We start from the raw sequence: 21,675 nt of genomic DNA, 5'->3' as shown, positions 1-21,675 counted from the left end.
TGAATCATGTAGCATATGGAAAGTGTGTTTAGCTCCTTGTAGAAATTTCACAAACCAAAAAGGACCCATTTCTATGCACATGGCTTATTTACAGTCATTATAAAAGTATTACTGAGTTGCTTACGAGTTAGAAAAAAGCAAATGTTGGCACATTGCAGATTCCATTGCATTGGTCTTTAAGAATTATATGTATTGCTTTCCAGTTTTTTAAAAAATCACAGTGATTGTATGTGTTATGCTTAGACCTAAACATTTTTTCTAGGATGTATTTTTATTCTTCCACATTCTCTCTGTTCTCAATATTTTATACTAGTTATAGCTGAAGTTTTATGTAAATATATTAGAGATTGTGCTCATGCTTAAATGAACTGTCATTGAGGGATTAATCCTATAACCTTTATGAGCATGTTTTATTAATATCTTATCATTAAACTGAATATTAATAACATTTAACATTTAATAACCATAGAATGTGTATTTAGGAATATATTTCATGCTAGTGGGCTTTGAATATGTGGAATAGTCACTATAACAGCCTCCAAATCATTAAACATATTTCCCATAATGTATTAATTGCAATGCTACAACTCATTTAAAGGAGAGCTCTGAATAACAATGATTGCAATATCTTTGTCAGCATGCTGAATAGTATACCCTCAAGGAATGGAAGTATTTGGTACAGCTTTTGAAGATGTTTTTGCACTCTTAATTCTGGAAATATATTTGCTATTAAATGATTTATAATTAAACATGAAACTAATAAAGCAGAGGAAGAAAATTCAAAACTATGAATATTAATGAGATGATAAAAATTTTTCTTATAGTAATTTAGTAACCGTTAGTAGTAAAGTAGTATAAGTTGTCTACAATGAATACTTTTTAAAATGATTAATTAAAATATATTTTAAACTACTTTTATTCTCAAAATACTAAACCAATTTTTATCTATCAATCTATCTAAATGGTTTACTGTGAATTTAAAAATGTTTGATAGGTATCCTGACACTAAAACCCACTCCTTTTTTTTTTAATGGCAATTAAGGATTATGTTAACATGAAAATGTGACTTGTATATAGCCTCTGTCATGTAGGAGAATACATATGACTATCTGAAGCAGTTTCATCGTCATCTGGGAAAATTCCATGGTTGTATCAAGGTTCCTCTGTATTAGCAGGTTTTGTTTTTTTTTTTTTTGCCACTTCCCCCCCCCCCCGACTACCAATTTAATAATAGAAAACTAATATTTAGGGAAACCTCCATTAGGTTTTTTGCTAATTTTCATTATTTGTCAGTTTTATATAGTAAAAACCTTTACACATAAAACACATGTATACATATGTCTATGTATATACATATTCTTATGTGATTATTTTAACACAGCACAGTGGCTTCTTCTGAAAAGTTCTTTAATTTTATGAAGTTTGTGGAAATAGCAAGACAGAAATCTCTTTCAAGGAATATTCTCCTTGTAAACTGAATCCCCATTTTTAGCTCATAGCTAAAGCATTGCTCATGACCAATTTGCCTCTTCATTTGGAAGATGTTTTTTTCCCTCCCATATCTAGAGAGAATATATGTTCCTTAATACAAAGTTTTATGACTACAAATTTCCTTAATACAAAGTGGTGTCATCTGCATACCTCTGAAATGCAGATGATACCACTCTAATGGCAGAAAGTGAAGAGGAACTAAAGAGCCTCTTGATGAGGGGGAAAGAGAGTGAAAGAGTCAACTCTTCATATCAGGTGGCCAAAGTATTAGAGTCTCAGCTTCAAAATCAGTCCTTCTAATGAATATTCAGGACTGATTTCCTTAAAGACTGACTAGTTTGATCCTCTTGCAGTCCAAGGGGCTCTCAAGAGTCTTCTCCAACACCGCAGTTTAAAAGCATCAGTTCTTCAGTGCTCAACTTTCTTTATAGTTCAACTCCCATATCCATACATGACTACTGGAAAAACCATAGCCTTGACTAGACACACCTTTGCCTGCAAAGTAATGTCTCTGTTTTTTAATATGCTGTCTAGGTTGGTCTTGATAAAGTAACATATGTAGACTTGATAAAGTAACATATTTCTCAACTCAAACATGTAAAGCAATGATATCATAATCTATCCTTGAAAATATTGGGATCAGGGCCCAATAATAGACAAAAAGACATGAAAAAGATGGAAGAGTGAGTATCTTCAAAGACCAGTTGGATACTTAGGAAAAGAGATAACTTGCAGGGTTCTGTCATGAGTGATTAAGCAGATTTCAATGTCCATTCACCACCAGAGTACAGGAGAATGCAAAATAACCTAATTGATGTAATTTACACTGACATTACAGGCTTCATTATTGAGCTTATGAAGTTCAGGAGAGGCTCAAGTAGTGGAGTCTTGATCGGCTAGGAAACAATGATCCAGAATTTATTTAAAACTGAGGTCAGTGCTAGTGAGTGAAAGTCACTCAGTCATGTCTGACTCTTTGTGACCCCATGGACTATACAGTCCATGGAATTCTCCAGGCCAGAATACTGGAGTGGGTAGCCTTTCCCTTCTCCAGGGGATCTTCCCAACCTAGGGATTGAACCCAGGTCCCCTATATTGCAGGAGGATTCTTTACCTGCTGAGCCACAAGGCACACCCAAGAATACTGGAGTGAGTAGCCTATCCCTTCTCCACTAAGTCAGTACTAGGGATAATTATAAATTAACTAAATCTTATGCTGTGGCCCTTGCTCCATCTTCTCAAACTTATCTGTGCATCCTTGCTCCATTTGATCAATCATGTCTGACTCTTTGCGACCCCACAGACTGTAGTCCACCTGGCTTCTCTGACCGTGGAATTTCTCAGGCAAGAATACTGGAGTGGGTTGCCATTTCCTCCCCCAGGGGATCTTTCTGACCCAGGGATCAAACCTGCATCCCTTGTGTCTCCTTCATTGGCAGGTGGATTCTTTACCACTAGCATCACTGACATCTTTGTTAACTTCTCATCTCTGGGTTTTGTATTACAACCAAAATAACTATACCAAAATAAAGTCAAATAATCTTTCTTTCTTTCTTAAAAGCTTTCATTAGCTTCCTACTGCCCATAAGAAAAAGTATAACCTTACCTTGATATGGAAGGCCTGGTATGATGTGGCCAATGGCTTTCTCTCCCAGTTCTTCCATAGCTGCCCACCCTAGCCTTGTGCTCTGATCATACAGCAGCACTGGCGCTGATCCACTAAGAATAGTAAGCTGTTTTATAAATCCATACCTCTGAATATGCTAATTCCTCCTGCATAGGGTGTTGTATCCACTTTCTAGCTTATTTCCTTTTTTTTGCCCTTATAACTGGTAGTTCCCGTCATCCTTCAAGATGAAATGTTCTCCATGATAAACTTTGCCAGTGGCAAACCTTCATCTGTTATCACTAGACTTTTTACATTTCTAGCATGACAATTAATGACCTTATTTTAATTATTTATATATTTGCCTCTCTTATTAGAGCATGGAATTTCACCTAGCTCAGATAGTTTGGGTTGGAAATAAGTCAAATGATGCAATAATCCATTCCTTTCTACCAAAATGCATCTCTTTCTACTTATCAACTAATAAAAGGAATCTCTTTAGACTTGCCCAAGGCCAAATACCTCTTTCTCAGATATTTGGATAAATTTCAGAGCACCATCATATTACATACTCTACACTTATGAGAAGATATTCTAAATGTCAAACACATACAAAGAAAGAGAACAGGATAATGAATACATTACCCAATTCAATAGTTATTAGCTAATGGTCAATCTTATTCTACCTGTGATGTCCATAGCTCCACTCTCCATTTTTCCTTCCAAATATTTAGAAGCAAATTTTAAATATAGTAACTTTTCATTCACAAATATTACTGTATGTATTTCTAGAAGTTAAGAACACTTTGAAAATATACTGATAATACCCTTATTGTACCTAAAATGTTGTTTCTTAATAGTAACAAATCCTTAATTAGTATTCAATTTTATACTACTTCTCAGTTTTAAACCTGTTTGAATAAAGACCTAGAAAATCTGTACTTTACTACATAGGTTGATGTTTCTTTTAATCTAAAGCAACAGCTTTCAACTGGATGTACTTTTGCTTTGTAAGGGACAATTTTGGCAGTCTGGAGACGTTTTTGGTTCATACAACAGCTATGAACTGAATGTTTGTATTCTCCCAATATAAAGACATGCATTAAAACCCTAACCTCAATGGAACTATATTTTGGAGATGGGCCTTTGGGGAGTAATTCAGCTTAGGTTCGGTTATACAGGTGGGGCCCTCATTATGGGATTAAAGCCCTTACAAAAAGAAGAGAAGACATGGGATCCCTCTGTGTGCATGCAATAGGCCATGGAAGAATATACTAGGAAGAGACCCCTCACTGACAATCTGTTTATACTGGCATGCTGATCTTGGGATTAGCTTTCAGAACTGTGAAAAATAAATGCTTATTGTTTAAGCCACCCAGTCGATGGTATTCTGGTATAGTAGTTCAAACTGACTGGGACTACTACAGGAGGGGTGTTACTGGTACCCAGTGGGTAGAGGTCAGGGATACTGCTAAATATCCTTCAATGCGCAGGACCACTGCCACAATAAAGAATTATCTACCTCAGCCCCCACCCCCAACAAATGTCAATAGTGGAAGGCTGAGAAACCCTGGTCTAGCAGTTCCTCTGTCACCCATTTCTTGTTATAATTTGGTCATTGAATAGACTGGGCCATTTGTCCTACAGAATTTCTCACAATATTTTGCTGATGACACACTGCAGTATTATTTTTATATTTTCTGTCCCTTGTGTTTATGAACAATTAGATTTAGAAGCTTCATCAGATTCAGTGTTTTTTTTTCCTTTTTTCTTTTTTAGCAAAAAATAATTTATTTCATTGATTGTACTGTGTACTTCCATCAGGAGGTACATACTGTCTAGTTCTATATCTCTCATCACTAGAGGGAACTTTGGATGATCAATGTCTAAATCCATTCATTAAATAGTGGCCTCAAAATGATAATATTATATTCTTATAATTATTTCATTTATTTAAAACATCACTGTTTCTTGAAAATATTTTTTACAATGTTTGATACAAAATAGCATGGTGCCTAAAACATTTACTCATTCTGTTATTTGGGTTTTTTTGTTTGTTTGTTTGTTTGTTTTCAGAAATATCCTGTACCACCTTGATGGGAATACAAGCCAGTTTTCAATACTCCTGGAGGCTTGGGAGCACTGCAAGTCACTTGCATCAAATGAGACCCTTCAAGAAGCCCTGTCAGAGGTGTTGAACAGCATTAATGCAGCTCAGGTTTACTTCAAAGCAGGACTTGATGTGTTCGAGAGTGTCTTAGTTGGAAAGAACTGAGAAAACTCTCAGCATTTTAAAAAGTTTGTTTACAATTCCTCAAGCAAAAGCTCTAATCTCACCAGATTTTCTGACTTGGAAGACTTTTTCCCCTCAATAGCTTTTTATATAACTATAAAGCTATCCTTCCTTTGTATTTTTTGATGTACATGTAAAAAGAGCATTTTGCACATTTAATATTTTTCTTATATCTAGATTTCTGATTATGTAAAAGCAAGCTATTGAGAATAATACTTAAGATTTATCTATTAAAAAGAAATCTGCTGTATTTATATATATATATGAAATATTTGGGGAAAAAATTTCCAAGAAGTTCTGGACAATCTTTGTTCCTATGGATAAAACATGTAGGAATAGAAATGATTCCCTATGTTAGAGCTTTAATGACCTACCTTCTGTAATAGAAATGGACAGTTGATATGGTTTCAGATTAACTTTTACTATCAAATATTCAATATGAACACAAGTATTCTGACTGAGTGATTGGTTGATGAAAACCACTTTGAATGTGTCTATTTTATGAAATGAAGTGCCTGTTTATAACACAACTAGATGTAGTAATACACTGGTTATGAAAATGTATTTTTTTAAGTATTAATTAAAAAAAAAAAAGAGCCATAAACATTCCAGGGGAAAATCGCAAGGTAGCTGCACAGAGCAATTTAATTGTAAGTTTTTTTCCTAACCACTTATAAGGTGACTAGCTTTGAAATCCCTCATTTGTATCAGTTGATTTTGTAAAAATTTCAGGAGTGATGTATGTCTTATGAGGGAGAAAATATGTATTTCTTCCTGTGTTGTTTCTGTTGGAAGCACTGAAATAGAGCTACTCTAAAATGAAAGCATCTCACTTTGCTCCTCATTCATGTATCTTTTCTGAAACTCCTTGCTGAAAGGCAGTTTTCTCAGAATACCATATAATTTCCACAGGAAAGTAGCAAAGTTTCTCTTTGAAAACCCAAAATATCTTAAAAAGTATCAATTGCTATTTCTGCCACTAACAAAAAAGGTCTTCTGATGAATGAAATAGTTGTTTTGATCAACAAAAAAGCTCCTTAATTCTATGAAAAAAACTTTTTTTCCCTTCTCTATCCTTACTTGTGATTGAGATGACAACACATAATATATTCATGCTTCTACTTTTAGGCAGAAAATACTGTATTACTTTAAGAGTATATCTTTCCCAGGCTTCAGTTCTTCTCTCATGTTGAAAATGAAGCTTTTCACACTAAGGCCATTGAATGGCCTTAGTATCCACTATTCCCCCAAACCACAGAATTCCATTAAGTGTTTAAACTCTGAGTCTACCTTTAGAAATTGATTTGGTATTGGATAAAGCAATTTTTCTTAGGAAGCATATCTTCAGAATATCTCATGTGGATTATTTTTCTCTAACATAACATTCAAACACATGTCCCTATTACACACCTCAAGAGCAACTTCACAAACAGTGCCTATAGGTCTAAATCTTTGCTGTGTATGAATGAAGATACACCTAAACTTAGTTTAAAGGAAAACTGAAGTTAAAGGGAAAGAATTAGTCAGCATTGATTAACTGATTTTAAGGGTCAGCTGTTCTTACTATCAGTAATGTTTATACGCTCAAGGCAAAGAAGAGAATTGAAGCAGTTAGCTAGATATTTCAAGCAGAAACTCAGTTTCAGTGAATTGCTTGTGTGCCCATATTTTACATAAGAAAGGAAACTACCTTACAACATGTATTTCTAACCAATGCATGCGTTTGTCTGAAAGTATTTGCTATGTTGAGAAGTGGCTACAGGAAGGGGCTAAAGAACCAAACTCCCACATGCCTTGGTGTCAGTGCCCTCTCTCCTGCAGAAAAGAAGAGAAAAGAGGCAGGAGGAATACACATATGGATTTGTGTCAGGTCAAATAATAGAATCCCTATACCATAGGATCAGAAATAGTGACTTGTTTCAGTGTGCTCATTTTAATTCTTCCTTTGGAGCTGGATTTAAAACAGACAAAGACAAATAATTATCGATTTGATAGTTTATCATTTCAGAACAAAATCCCAAGTCAATTCACTCCTTGGTGTTGAGAACATGAATGTTTGTGTTTGCACATTTTTGTTGAAAGATTGTGCATTTAGCTAACCCACACAGCACAGATCAAAGTCTCAATATTCTGTACTTATTACTTCTAAATCATGATATTTGATACTTAGAAACTGAAGTTAACTATGGACTAACATGTTTTTATTAGTCTATTTAAGAGATGATGTGAGGAAACAATTATAACTGAAACAGACATCCACCAATTCTATAAATGCTGCTCATCTTGGACTGAAACAAACCTCTTAACTAGGAACATTACTGCTATAGTCTGATTACCTCAGGGTTCCTTGAAATTTATATCATTTAAATTTTTCCCTAATGATCCCAGTAAATAAAATCCTGTGCAAGTTATTAACAAGTATTTTCAATGAATTGCTAGTTAGGTTATATCTGAAATATCTGGGTGCCTGGTACTTCTCACCACCCTTCATACATAGCATTGTGCCAGTCCACAATGAATCATAAATAATTATTCCCCCAAGAAAAGGTGGCAGATGTGGACCACTGCAATTTTGGTTCAGGCAGGGTATACCTGGAATACCGCTGTTTGTGAAAAAATACAGATTCCAGAGTCAAAAGAAAGCCTAGACTTTCTGATTCAAGTCTGAGAATATTATCTTCAGTCAGGGAAAGCATCAGCACTCCATTAGATACAGTAACTGCAGACAAAGTGGTCACGGAATTGGGATAGAGTCACAGTTTTAGTTAGTAGCAGAAGGTGCTAAAATTTAAGCTTGTTTGTTTTCTCATAGAGTTCTAAATGGTCTTTTCCAGTATATTCTAGGTGGTGCAGAGGTTAAAGCATCTGCCTGCAATATGGGAGACCTGGGTTCAATCCCTGGGTCAGGAAGATCCCCTGCAGAAGGAAATGGCAACCCACTCCAGTATTCTTGCCTGGAGAATCCCATGGACGGAGGAGCTTGGTGGGCTACAGTCCACGGGTCGCAAAGAGTCAGACACGACTGAGTGACTTCACTTTCACTTTCAGTCACTATATCAGATGCTGGATGGGCTGGGAGCACTGCTTTTTCAATTAGGGACTAGTTCATTCTCTTAATATACCTAACAAGTAGAACTATCCCAAGGAGTTCATGCAAAGGGCACAAGCCTGTGTACTTGTGGGGAGGTAGAGTCTCCACATGATACCAGTGCTCAGGAAGGAGGGTATTAAGCAAAATACTTTTATAAGAGAGCATTTTCCCCTCTATTAAATTGGCAATTTAAATCCGTATTTCTCAAAATGTGGTTTTGGGAAAGGGAGCCTAGGAATCTATATTTTTAGCAAGATTTCCCAAATGACCCTTATGGTTAATGATTTCTCATCTACTTTAATAATCCTGAGTCTTCCTGAGAAAACATCATGTGGCAACATACTAAAAAAATTGAAGGGTCACAATAATAGGAGATACCTAGGGCTTCCCTGGTGGCTCAGAGGTTAAAGCATCTGCCCGCAATGCAGGAGACCTGGGTTTGATCCCTGGGTAGGGAAGATCCCCTGGAAAAGGAAATGACAACCCACTCTAGTATTCTTGCCTGGAGAATCCCATGGACAGAGGAGCCTGGTGGGCTACAGTCCATGGGGTCGCAAAGAGTTGGACACGGCTGAGCGACTTCACTTTCTAGCTTTGCTAATAATGGCATTTTAAAGAAAGAGAGAGTGAGTAACCGTTGTATTTCTCAAAAAAGGACCCAGATGCAGCTAAGTCTGTACCTACTACAAGTCAGGCATGTTTCTCAATTTAATGGGTTTTTCTTTTTCTAATTGACTCCTCATGCCAACTTATTTTAAAAGAGGAGGCAATTTAGTTGCGTGACTGCCCAAAGTTCCATAGCTAATAAAGATATTCGATGTATGTGTCTCTGCTGGGCCCCCTGGGGTCCAGACCTGTGTTCTTCATGCTGGGTGCCACAGAAAGTTAAGAATCAGTTACAGAAAGAGACATTATTGAAATTTTTAATGTATTACTGCACAACTGATCCAGAGAAGGCAATGGCACCCCACTCCAGTACTCTTGCCTGGAAAATCCCATGGACGGAGGAGCCTGGTGGGCTGCAATCCATGTGATCACTTAGAGTCGGACATAACTTCACTTTCACTTTTCACTCATATGCATTGGAGAAGGAAATGGCAACCCACTCCAGTGTTCTTGCCTGGAGAATCCCAGGGACGGGGGGGGGCCTGGTGGCTGCCGTCTATGGGGTCGCACAGAGTCGGACACGACTGAAGCGACTTAGCAGCAGCAGCAGCACAACTGATCAGACTATGTCATCTGCCACTGCACTGGTTGAACTAAGGAGCTTGAAGAGACCAACAACATTATTCCTCATGATGGTAGCCCACCCCACAATGGTGGACATATGTATGTAAATTAGAAGATAAGTAAATAAGAGCACAAAAATAAGCAGGTAAATAAGAGTACAAAAATAAGTCTACCATTGTAGAATATCATAACAACTAGATGAAAAATTATCTCATAATTTCCTCCTCAAAATGTCTATATACCTTCACTGGGGGAAGGGGGGAAGACCAAGTGCTGGGACTTACAACCTCAGTTTTATATCATACTTAAAACTCAGAATAACTAATTGACTTTTTAAATTGCATATATTTTAAATTACATGTACTTTCAAAATGTATAGCATACAATAGGTTTCTCCATTGCAAAGACAGGTGTTACGAAAATAAAATGATTTGTTACCATGTATCCAGTGATGAGTCAGTATCTTTGCCTCAAATGAAAAATTATTTTCATAATTGGTAGACCTAGCCAAAAGTGTTCTCACGAGACATTCTGTGGTATGTGTGGTTACTCCAAAAACTAAACTTTTTCACTGATATTGCATTGTCATCTCATTGGTTTAAAGGACCATTTAAATGTGCCTTAACTACAAGTTCCCTTGATAGAATTATATTTTAAACTGCCAATCCATGTGTTGAGTGGAAGGCAAATGGGTCTATACATTACAAAAGATAGATCAGCAAACTAACAGTTCCATTACAGGAGCATGGATGCAACACAGGAGAAAAAAATAGACATGTGATATTTGAGCAAAGAAATATTCTGCCTAGGTGCACTGGTAAATTTGTATTTCTTGCATGAGTTTATATTGCTAGCTTAAAAAAGACTCATTAGAATTGCTGTTTAGAAAGAACTTAAACTTCCAAGAGTTTTAAGTTCCCCATCAAGTGTAAATACTTTTAAGTTAAGTGGGTTTATTTTATGCAGTTTAGAATTTCAAGTGAGCTAAATTTAAAAGAGTTGCAAAAGAAAATTCTTAAACGTAGCCTATTTTGGTCACCACAATGTTCACTCAGTTCTGTTTTCCCTTTTTAGATATACTCTAGCAATGGGATTAGGCATTTTTTTTTTTAAACTATGAGAAAGTAATTTTAGTACTTAGTCTTTTCAATGTACATTTATCTGTTAATCAGCTAGAATTTTATTTCCATAATACCTTTCCATTATCCTTCAAAGATGTACACTAAAGTGCCTTGAGCATTCCTGGGACCATCAAGGATCTTCAGAGCTGGCTGATTGTGAAATGGCGTATTTCTTAAAGACATATAGAATCTCATACTCAGATGATATCTGAATTTACAAGGGAAAGGATTAAATTGAGGCACTTTCAGGTAGCATTCAAGAAAAAGCTGCTTCAAATATGTTCTGGTTAATTATTTTGTATTTGAATTAAAACAGTTATGCAGTTTTGTATAACCAAAATGGCAATTTTGATTTTTTTTTTTTAGACAAAATACAATCATCAAGGCCAAAGAAATATATGACTACTCTAATTTAAGCAGGCTCTGTCAAGGATTAACTCAGCTAATTGCAGTTGATTCTAGATGCAGAGCCTACATCTAGACAAAGCTCTAACAAGTGTAGACAACGTTCTTTCGAATCCCTTTGATGTCTTAAGCCAATAAGCACTGAAGTAGCTTTTCTCAGAAGAAAGCAGACTTTATTTTCTGGGGGCTAATTAATATGTGCCCCCTCAGTCCCAAAAGGATCACACAGGTGCCTGTACCATGCCATATGTCATGTGCTATATTCAAGCAAGCTCAAGAGATTTATATACAATCATTATCATGAATTATTATGTTGTATTGAAGTTAATGTTGGTCTTTTGTTCTAATTAAAGTACCAAGTTGGCATTGGAACAGAACCTTAGCTAGAGAAATGAAGTTAGAGTCTCTATTTTAATGAACTACATATTTTTTTTCAATCAAAATGTGTAATTATTTAATTATCTGGCCTGCTCAGTAAGTTTAACTCTCTAATTTGTTCAAAGACTATTTATTCAACATAATAATAACACAGGTGGACACTCCTTGGAGTGTTTTATCTTTTGAAATTGTTAGCCATTGTTAAATCATACTTTCAATATATGTGATAGTATTTTATTAATGTTAACTTGTCTACCTTTATATCAAGCTGCTGCAAGTGACCACCTTATTCTGAAAGTCAGAGAAAATGCTATTGGTCTATAAAGACAAGTTTGTCATACCCGTTTAATAAGAAACAACATATTTTACTACACCATTTGTCTGCAGGAAAGTGCCCAGATGATTAAGTGTAGCTCACATTATTATATTCCAAAGATGTTATACATAATTCCATTTACAAGCTGAGCTAGGACTCTATTAGGCGATTTTGTATTTACATTTCACATAGGAAGGTTTAATGGCAAATATTTCCCATATATTCAGACTTGCTACTTTTAGAGTATGAATGCAGTTGTATTCAGAAGATAAAAAACTTTCTGAGACACTTTGAAGGGCTAATTTGCTTTTATAGACATCTAGAAAAATCAGCACATCATTGACAATAGCTTCATAAGTGTTTGGAATGTTAATATGGAACATGAAATAGTTTTAGCCATGTCAGCAGTATAGCAACACTTAGATATATGAAATTTTATAATGAGTAAAATTTAATTGTATAATAACAAATACAAATAAATAAAAAATATAGCCCTAAAAGAATTGTGATAAGCAGATTTATAAAGATTTGGAAATTAACTTTGGGTAAAATTGGAGCACAATTTCTTCATTTAAATTTGTTTGATTAAAAAATAAATCTCTCTCAAGGGGTGTCCCAATTATTAAATTGCACTGAACTGTTGCAGTGTTGAATATTGTTCAAAATAGATTACATCTGTGATTTGGAAATGTTTTCATTGTAAAGAAATTCATTATTAGTGTCTTTGTTGTGACTGATTTTGAATGATTGATTTAGAGGCATGTGTCTCTAGTTTCTTAATTACTATAGAGGGTTGAATGCCTAATTTCTATAATATGTGGATGTCCACCAAAAATCTAGTGCTTTTTATATTTACCCAATTGTGATTTTACTTTACAACATTTTATGTACTATTCACATGACTTGATATGGCTTACTTAGAAAACTATGTTGTGATTTGGAGTGACAAAAGAAAAAAATGGATTGGTACATCATGTCCATTAAGAATACAGGTGAATATTTTATATTTTAGTTGATTAAATATTTTCACATGGTTGAATACTATGAAATGAAGGCATCTTTTAAGGAATATTTTCTGATTCATAAATGTAATGTGTGTGTGCAGTGACACAGTAATATTTAAAATGCCCATTTACAAATATTAAATACAGGTGAAAACCATTGTTATACTGTGTTTTGTTATAAAAATGAATTAGTTGTTAGTCTGTATTAGTAATGAATTATCTTTCAGTTCAGTTGCTCAGTGTGTCAAACTCTTTGCAACCTTGTGGACTGCAGCACACCTGGCATCCCTGTCCATCACCAACTCCCGGAGTTGACTCAAACTCATGTTCATTGAGTCGGTGATGCCATCCAACCATCTCATCCTCTGTTGTCCCCTTTGCCTCCTGCCTTCAATATTTCCCAGCATCAGGGTCTTTTCAAATGAGTCAGTTCTTTGTATCAGGTGACCAAAGTATTAGAGTTTCAGCTACAGCATCAGTCCTTTCAATAAATATTCAGGACTGATTTCCTGTAGGATGGACTGGTTGGCTCTGCTTGCAGCCCAAGGGACACTCAACAGTCTTCTCCAACACCACAGTTCAAAAGCATCAATTCTTTGGCACTCAGCTTTCTTTATAGTCCAACTCTCACATCCATACATGACTACTAGAAAAATCATAGCTTTGACTAGACAGACCTTTGTTGGCAAAGTAATGTCTCTGCTTCTCAATATGCTGTCTAGGTGGATCATAACTTTTCTTCCAAGAGAAAATGTCTTTTAATTTCCTGGCTGCAATCGCCATCTGCAGTGATTTTGGAGCCCCCCAAAATAAAGTCTGCCACTGTTTCCACTGTTTCCTTATCTATTTGCCATAAAGTGATAGGACCTGATACCATGATATTAGTTTTCTGAATGTTGAGCTTTAAGCCAACTTCTTCACTCTCCTCTTTCACTTTTATCAAGAGACTCCTTAAATCTTCTTCACTTTCTGCCATAAGGGTGGTGTCATCTGCATATCTGAGATCATTGATATTTCTCCTGGAAATCTTGATTCCAACTTGTGCTTCATCCAGCCCAGCATTTCTCTGGGTACTCTGCATATAAGTTAAATGAGCAGGGTGACGATATACAATGATTTACTCCTTTTCCTATTTGGAACAAGTCTGTTGTTCCATGTCCAGTTCTAACTGTTGCTTCCTGACCTGCATACAAATTTCTGAAAAGGCAGGTCAGGTGGTCTGATATTCCCATCTCTTTCGGAACTTCCCACTGTTTATTGTGATCCACACAGTCAAAGGCTTTGGCATAGTCAATGAAGCAGAAGTAGATGTTTTTCTGGAATTCCCTTGCTTTTTCAATGATCCAGCAGATATTGGCAATTTGATCTCTGGTTCCTCTGCCTTTTCTAAATCCGTATTGAACATCTGGAAGTTCACAGTTCATGTATTGTTGAAGCCTGGCTTGGAGTATTTTGAGCATTACTAGATGTGTGAGATGAGTGCAATTGCGTGATTTATTTTTATATATTTATCTGTATTGTATATTACACCCAAAGAGAAATAAGCCTTGCTCAAGAAAACTGTGTAAGATTTTATCATCTTTTTCTTTGTCTTCTATTCTTTTCTCAAGCATGCAGAACTCATTTTAGGCCATTTAGCTTTAATATTTGTGCCAAGCTCTAACATCAAATAACAGCATTTGTGTCAACTCTAATGCTAAGGAGTTTTGTTCCCTCAAATATACACTAGAAAATGCCAGTTCTTTATTGCTAATGGATCTCTATTGCATGATTAGCAGATTTCACTCATTTACTTATTCTGCAAACATTGACAGAGAGCCTATTCTAGGCAATATACTGCATTAAGGGTTGGAGGTATAAAGATGATTAACACAGTTTGACTTTCTAGAACAGGGGTCCCAAAACCCCAGTACTGGTCCATGGGCAGGAACCTGGCAGCACATAAGGAGGTGAGCAGCAGACAAGCTAGTGAAGCTTCATCTACAGCTCCCTATTGCTTGCAATACCATGTGAACCATCCCTCATCCCCAGCCCTAGTCCATGGAAAAATTGTCTTCCAGGACACCAGTTCCTGGGAACAAAAAGGTCGGGGATCACTCTTCTAGGATTTCACAACCGAATAAAATGTAATACTTCAGATTAACTACTGGCAATACTAGATTCAGAGGGACTCCCAATAGTGTAATTTGTCACAAGGATATTGACAGAGCAGAGATGGCTTAAAGGCACCAAATGTTCAGGCTACATAGGTAACTCGCTGGGCCTTCCTTCAGGCTTGTTAAGGCTAAAGCAGAGTGTTCTTGTTGTAGCCATGTGTTCCGGGAAACAAACTCACTCAGAAGGACAATGTAGATAGTGGAGTGCAGTTTATTACACCGGCAGGCCCAAGGCAGATTCTCCTCTTAGCCAAGGACTTTGACCAATTTTTGTGAAAATCTTATATACCCTAAGTGTACATGTCCAAACCCAAATTCCCTGAAACTAGTCTGACCAAAGGAAAAGAAACATACAATCAAAGTTAGCCCGTGATTCATACACCTTAAGCCTAGGTAGTTAACAGTGGATAATTATCAATAGGCCTGTGGTCATACCCCAATAAGCATAATAGAATGTATGATTCTGTTCGGTTACATAGATATTTAGGGTATTCTTTTAGGAGATGAAGAGTCTAGGTACAAGCCCTGGGGCTCTTTCTTCCAGGGGCCTGGTTTTCCAGTTGGTATATCATTTCCATAGATACTGGGCATATAGCTCAAAGTCCAGAGTCCAGCACAGGATGGAGTCCTGCTTTCCAGATAGAGCCTGTTCTGTTTGTTTCCTTCTTCATTCTTATCTCCAACATCACTGCTGTATGAGAGCTAACATTTTTCAGGAGCTTACCATTGTGCCAGGTATACCTATGCTACACACAAAAATTTTCAAAAAATAACATATTTTGCATATGTATATTCTGCAGAATAATATGTATATGATTCTAACCATAAAGTTTAAATGTACAGAATTATATACCTATGACTAACATGTGTATTCAACGTATAAAAATACAGACTGAAAAGTAAATAATTTGATTCATGGTAGAAGGGAAACAGTGGTAAGGATAGGCATACAGAGAACACTATAACTGTTTTGTTTTATTATTTTTTTTAACAGAAAAAGGAATTGAAGCACATACAATAAAATGGAGGAGAGTTATATCAGATTTTCTTCTCATTTCTTTACATCCTCCCTAGTCTGTTTGGGTGGTGGATATATGTATGTTTGTTGTGGAATTCTCACTGGTTTTCTAAATAAAATTTCTGAAGTAACAAATTTCTAATACGGTGGTCTGATCCTGAAACCCACGCTTGTAACCACTACCCTAATATGTCTTTCTAAAGAACAGAATTTTTTAAACCCAATTCATTTGCTCTTTCCTCCTTCAACTGTACTAATCTTATAAAGGAAGAGGCATTATTAGAAGGAATCCTCTGACATCCTAAGTGCTTACAGACAGAATTTTACCACAGTTATATTTTTTGCCCAATTTGCTCTTCTTCAAAATTCTTCCTTGTGTTAGTAAAAACTCTGGATTCTCTTACTAAAAATAAGAATCTTCTTTGATCCTTTTATTTCCCTTACTTCCTATATCCGAGCTATCAGCCAGTTGAATTGGCTTTATTGCAAAATACAGCCCCAAACTGACACTTCTCCATCTCCACTGCCACCATCCTATTTAATGCCAACATTTCTTCTGACATGCATTACAGTAGACATAAGTATTTAGAGCAAAGGGAATTTTAATGCATAAAAATTATTCAAAAATTATTGTAAGGGCTACTATACAAAAAAAAGTGAAGCTACTGTTTTTCAGAGATCAGTAACTGTAGGAAACCACTACTGACCTTAGGGTGGGAGAAACATAAAGGAGGCACCTGTGAGGACCCAGGAGTCAACCTTCTATCAGACTCTTGGAGACTTTATTGCTGCTGCTTTAAGCACAGCTCACAGGGCTTAAAGAACAACAACAGAATTGATCAGAAGTCTGGGAGCCTGTACTTCCTCTACCTCCCCTACTAGAAGCACGAAAAATCTTCCACACTTCCTTGACTTTCTTCTGAGTCCCTCTCCTTGGCAGATCAAACTGGAATCCAATCTGATGGCATGAGAGGCTCTGAAATCAGTTTCTGCTTCCAGCCCCAGCCTTATTGGGGAGGATGTAGGTGGGCAGATATGGGACCAAGTCCACACACATCATTTCTACTGCAATCTCTAAATGGCTATCTGTTCTTCTTTGAATGAATGATTGAACATACCTAACATTTATACACATGTATTAAGATCCTTTCCCCCCCCCAAATCAATGGATGTCACTTAATCTATAATAAAACAATCTGAAGTGACTTAAGTAATTTCCTTACACCACTTCATAACTGAAAAAATGACTAGCTCAAAGGCAGAGCTAAGAAAGCAAAAGACATAAACACATAGCTATGGTAAATCCTTAAGTCTTATAATGGAGGCCTAAATAAGGTGAAAAGTGAGCAGAGATTAAAAACATTTAAATTCTTTAGAAGCCAAGAAGGTTTTCTCAGGAGTCTGAAGAATGGAATTTAGGAAGATGGCAATGACGACCCTGTATGCAAGACAGGGAAAGAGACACAGATGTGTATAACGGACTTTTTGGACTCAGAGGGAGAGGGAGAGGGTGGGATGATTTGGGAGAATGCCATTCTAACATGTATACTATCATGTGAATTGAATCGCCAGTCTATGTCTGACGCAGGATGCAGCATGCTTGGGGCTGGTGCATGGGGATGACCCAGAAAGATGTTATGGGGAGGGAGGTGGGAGGGGGGTTCATGTTTGGGAATGCATGTAAGAATTAAAGATTTTAAAATTTAAAAAAATTAAAAAAAATTAAAAAAAAAAAAAAAGAAGAAGAAATCCTTTGGGGGGGATAAAGAGAATAGCATTCCAGGAAAAAAAAAAAAAAAAAAAAAGGAGCAGACTATGCAAATTTTGCCAGAGACAAAAGCCAGGACATTCCCATACTTTTCTGCTTTGAAGTTTGTATCTTTTATTTCACTTCAGCAAAATTACAATTTAATATTTTGTTTTATGTGAGAGGAGCAACTTCTAGACTATTTATTTACTAGTTTAGATTCTACTTGGTATTAATATTATAAAATACTTAAAATGACTAATAAAGTACATACTGAGCATGTAGTACATACTGAACAGATTCTCCTCGCAGTAGAGAGTCAAAGAAGTTTCCCATCACCTTCAGCATAAAATCCGAAAGCCTTATGATGATATTCAGCATCCTTCTCAGGTGAGTCCCACCCTACCTCTGCCTCAGTGTTTGCCTCTTCTCCCTCTCACATTTTCTACTCCAGCCAAATTGAAGGGCCTGAATTTTCCAACTGATAACACATATTCTCGTTTCAATATCTGCGTGACTGTTTTCATTCTTGCAGTAAGACAACTTCCAGCCCCCAATTCCCATATGATGTACATCTTTCTTTTCTGAAATAAATCTTATGAAGTCATCTCAAAGTTGCTCAAACCTGCCTTATGGCACAAAAGGAAAAAACAACAACAACAACAACAACTCACACTCATCTTTACATATAGAGGAATAAAGGAGTACCAAACAGTTGAAGAAGTCTAAAAGAGAACTGAAAAAAAAAATAAACACCTAAGAAAAGAGATAATTCAAAGAAAAGAGAACCTCCTTAAATTGTTAATATGTGTGATAATTTGAGAGATACTATTTTCACAAAAAAAATAATAAACATGATAATAAAGCAAGGAAAGTTCTATAAAAATGAAAAATAAGACAGGCCACTAAATGAATGTAAGAGGTCACTTTTCCCAGAAAAAAATATACATATGTAGTTGGAAAGCCAATATAGCAGAGAAGGAAAAAAACAAATAATCCAAGAAGACCAACAACAATAATAAACGAATCAACCAGTTCTCATATTTTTAAAATATTAACTTTGCTGTACATCTGAAATGAAACTCAATTTGTAAATTATCTATACTTCACTAATAAATAATAAAATGTAAAAAGAAAAAAAAGGGTCAACTGTTTTGAAAGTTACCCTCCGACTATAAACTAAAAAATAGGGCAAGCTATACAAAACAAAGATTTTCCTGGACATTGGACAAAAGGCAATCTAGAAATAAGAGGCCTGAAAGAAGACAAACAAATCAGGTGAGCCCTATAATTGCCCTGCTTACTGCCTAAAGACAGTAAGTTGATAAAATACAAAGAGAATAATAGAGACTGGATATTGGATAAAGAGAGCTTTCTATATCTGAAGACAGGAGCCTTAACTTGAATATGTAGGGTGGGCTATTAGGAAGCTGCTCAAAGAACAACCAGTAAACAGGAGTCTGAATAAGCTCTGGATTGAGACCAGCGGAGAGAAGCTGTATAATAATATCCTTTCAAGTACTTTGCCCAAGTCCTTGGACATATTATTAATAGTAAGCAAAACTACTCCTAGGTCAAAGGCTGCTCTGGACACTTCTGAATCAAGCTAAAATCTACTAATAATTAGTAATTGAACTATAAGACTGAACAAAGCACAACACACACATAATGGCATGCTGCAGTCCGTGGAGTTGCAAAGAGTCAGACACAGCTGAGTGACTGAAGAACAACAACAAAAAGTCCCCCCCCCCACTTTCATCCATCAGAGGGCAGACAGAAGAAGCAAGAACCACAATCCCACAGTCACTAAAACAAAAGCACATTAGAGACAGTTAATCAGCATGAAAAATGCAGAAAGCTATATTCCAGATGAAAGAACAAGATAAAGCCTCAGAAAAAGAACTAAGTGAAGTGGAGACAGGAAACCCTTCTGAAAAAGACTTCAGAATAATGATAGTGAAGATGAATCAGGATTCAGATAAAGAATGGAGGCAAAGATTGAGTAGATGCAAGAAATGTTTACTAAACACCTAGAAGAAATAAAAAGCAAATAGAGATGAATAACACACTAGAAGGAATCCATAGCAGAATAACTGAGGTAGAAGAAAGGATAAATCACCTGGAGGGCAGAATGGTGGAAATCACTGCCACAGAATAGAATATAGAAAAAAGAATGAAAAGCAATGAAGACCGCCTAAGAGACCTCTGAGACAACATTAAATAAATATTTGCATTATAGGGTTTCCAGAAGGAGAAGAAAGAGAGAAAGGGCCTGAGGAAATACTTGAAGAGATAATAGCTGAAACATTTCCTAACATGGGAAAGGAAATAATCAACCAAGTCAAAGTGAAGTGGCTCAGTCGTGTTGGACTCTTTGCGACCCCATGGACTGTAGCCCACCAGGCTCCTCTGTCCATGGGATTCTCCAGGCAAGAATACTGGAGTGGGTTGACATTTCCTTCTCCAGGGGATCTTCCCAACCCAGGGATCAAACCCACGTCTCCTATATTGCAGGCAGATGCTTTAACCTCTGAGCCACGAGGGAAGACCATCCCAGGCAGGAAAAACCCAAGGAGGAACACACCAAGACACATAGTAGTCAAACTGACAAAAATTAAAGGCAGAGATAAAATATTAAAAGCAACCAGGGAAAAATGATAAATAACATACAAGGGAACTCCTATCAGGATACCAACTGATTTTGCAACAGAAAATCTACAAGCCAGAAAGGAATGGCATAATATGTTCAAAGTGATGATAAAGAAGCTACAACCAAGAATACTCTACCCAGCAAGACTCTTCTTCAGATTTGATAGAGAAATCAAAAGCTTTCCAGACAAGAAAAATTAAGAGAATTCAGCACCACCAAACCAGCCTTACCATAAATGCTAAAAGTATTTCTCTAGGCAGGAAACAAGAGAAGGGAATAAATGATTTGGCTACAGAAAATAAACCCAGAACCATTAAGAAAACAGTAATAGCATCATTCATGTTGATAATTAACTTAAATGTAAATGGATTAAATGCACCAACCAAAAGACATAGACTGGCTGAACAGATGAAAACATGTGCTTGTATGCACTTCCACTTACCACATCACTCTGCCTGACCCCTGAAACTGTATGTAATAATTTTATATTGTTAGGTTAATTATGTTTCCATTATGACTTGTAATTATCTTTTATTTTTTGTCTAGCTATTGATTGTGAAAACTGATAAACATCTATTATTGTGATTATGTAACTATTAGTCACTTAATACCATTGTATCATAATTGTTCAACAGAAAAATAATAGAATTCTATATCACCAAAACTACTATTTAATAGGAAAACCTGTAATCACTTTTTAAAATCCACATGCATATCAGAATTATCTTGGAATTTTTTTTGAAAAATACAAATGGCCAGATCCTTTTTTTTTGCCAGAGTTCCAGAGAAATTTCTAATGAGCAGCCAGGTTTAAAAAAATTGGACTATATGAGGAACTTTTATTTTTATCTAGTTTGTTTCACTTTTTCTGTTTCATATTCAGTTGCTTTTGAATTTCTCCATCTCTTTTTTCTGATGCATTTTCTCAAGCCTTCATCAAGTGTAATAGAAAAGCTTTTGCATACATGTATATATAATATGTATAAACATATATATTTTATAAAACTTATGAATTTTTGCCTAACTACAAAATTTATGACATTTTGGTTCCATTTGTTCGACTTAGTATATATAGAGTGCTAGATTTCTAATTTAAAAAAATAGATATGCAACAAGCAACAAAGATTAATTTATAGCACAGGGAATTATGGTCAATATCTTGTAATCTA

General features: G+C 35.9%; 1 protein-coding gene across 3 annotated transcripts in view; it reads left to right on the top strand.

The window, feature by feature from the left end:
* Nucleotides 1–13,089, top strand: part of NAALADL2 (N-acetylated alpha-linked acidic dipeptidase like 2) — a 1,658,881-nt gene extending 1,645,792 nt beyond the window's left edge. For all 3 annotated transcript variants that reach the window (XM_042234309.2, XM_060393545.1, XM_042234305.2), the window contains one exon: nucleotides 5,174–13,089. In XM_042234309.2, coding sequence (XP_042090243.1) covers nucleotides 5,174–5,372 — 199 coding nt within the window. In that variant the 3' untranslated portion in view covers nucleotides 5,373–13,089. The remainder of the gene's footprint in view (nucleotides 1–5,173) is intronic.
* The last annotated feature ends 8,586 nt before the right edge of the window (nucleotides 13,090–21,675 follow it).

This window comes from Ovis aries, chromosome 1 (genome assembly GCF_016772045.2).
Source record: "Ovis aries strain OAR_USU_Benz2616 breed Rambouillet chromosome 1, ARS-UI_Ramb_v3.0, whole genome shotgun sequence".
Lineage (NCBI taxonomy): Eukaryota > Metazoa > Chordata > Mammalia > Artiodactyla > Bovidae > Ovis > Ovis aries.
Note: the sequence above shows the minus strand (reverse complement) of the source record. Positions and strands in the feature narration are given on the sequence as shown.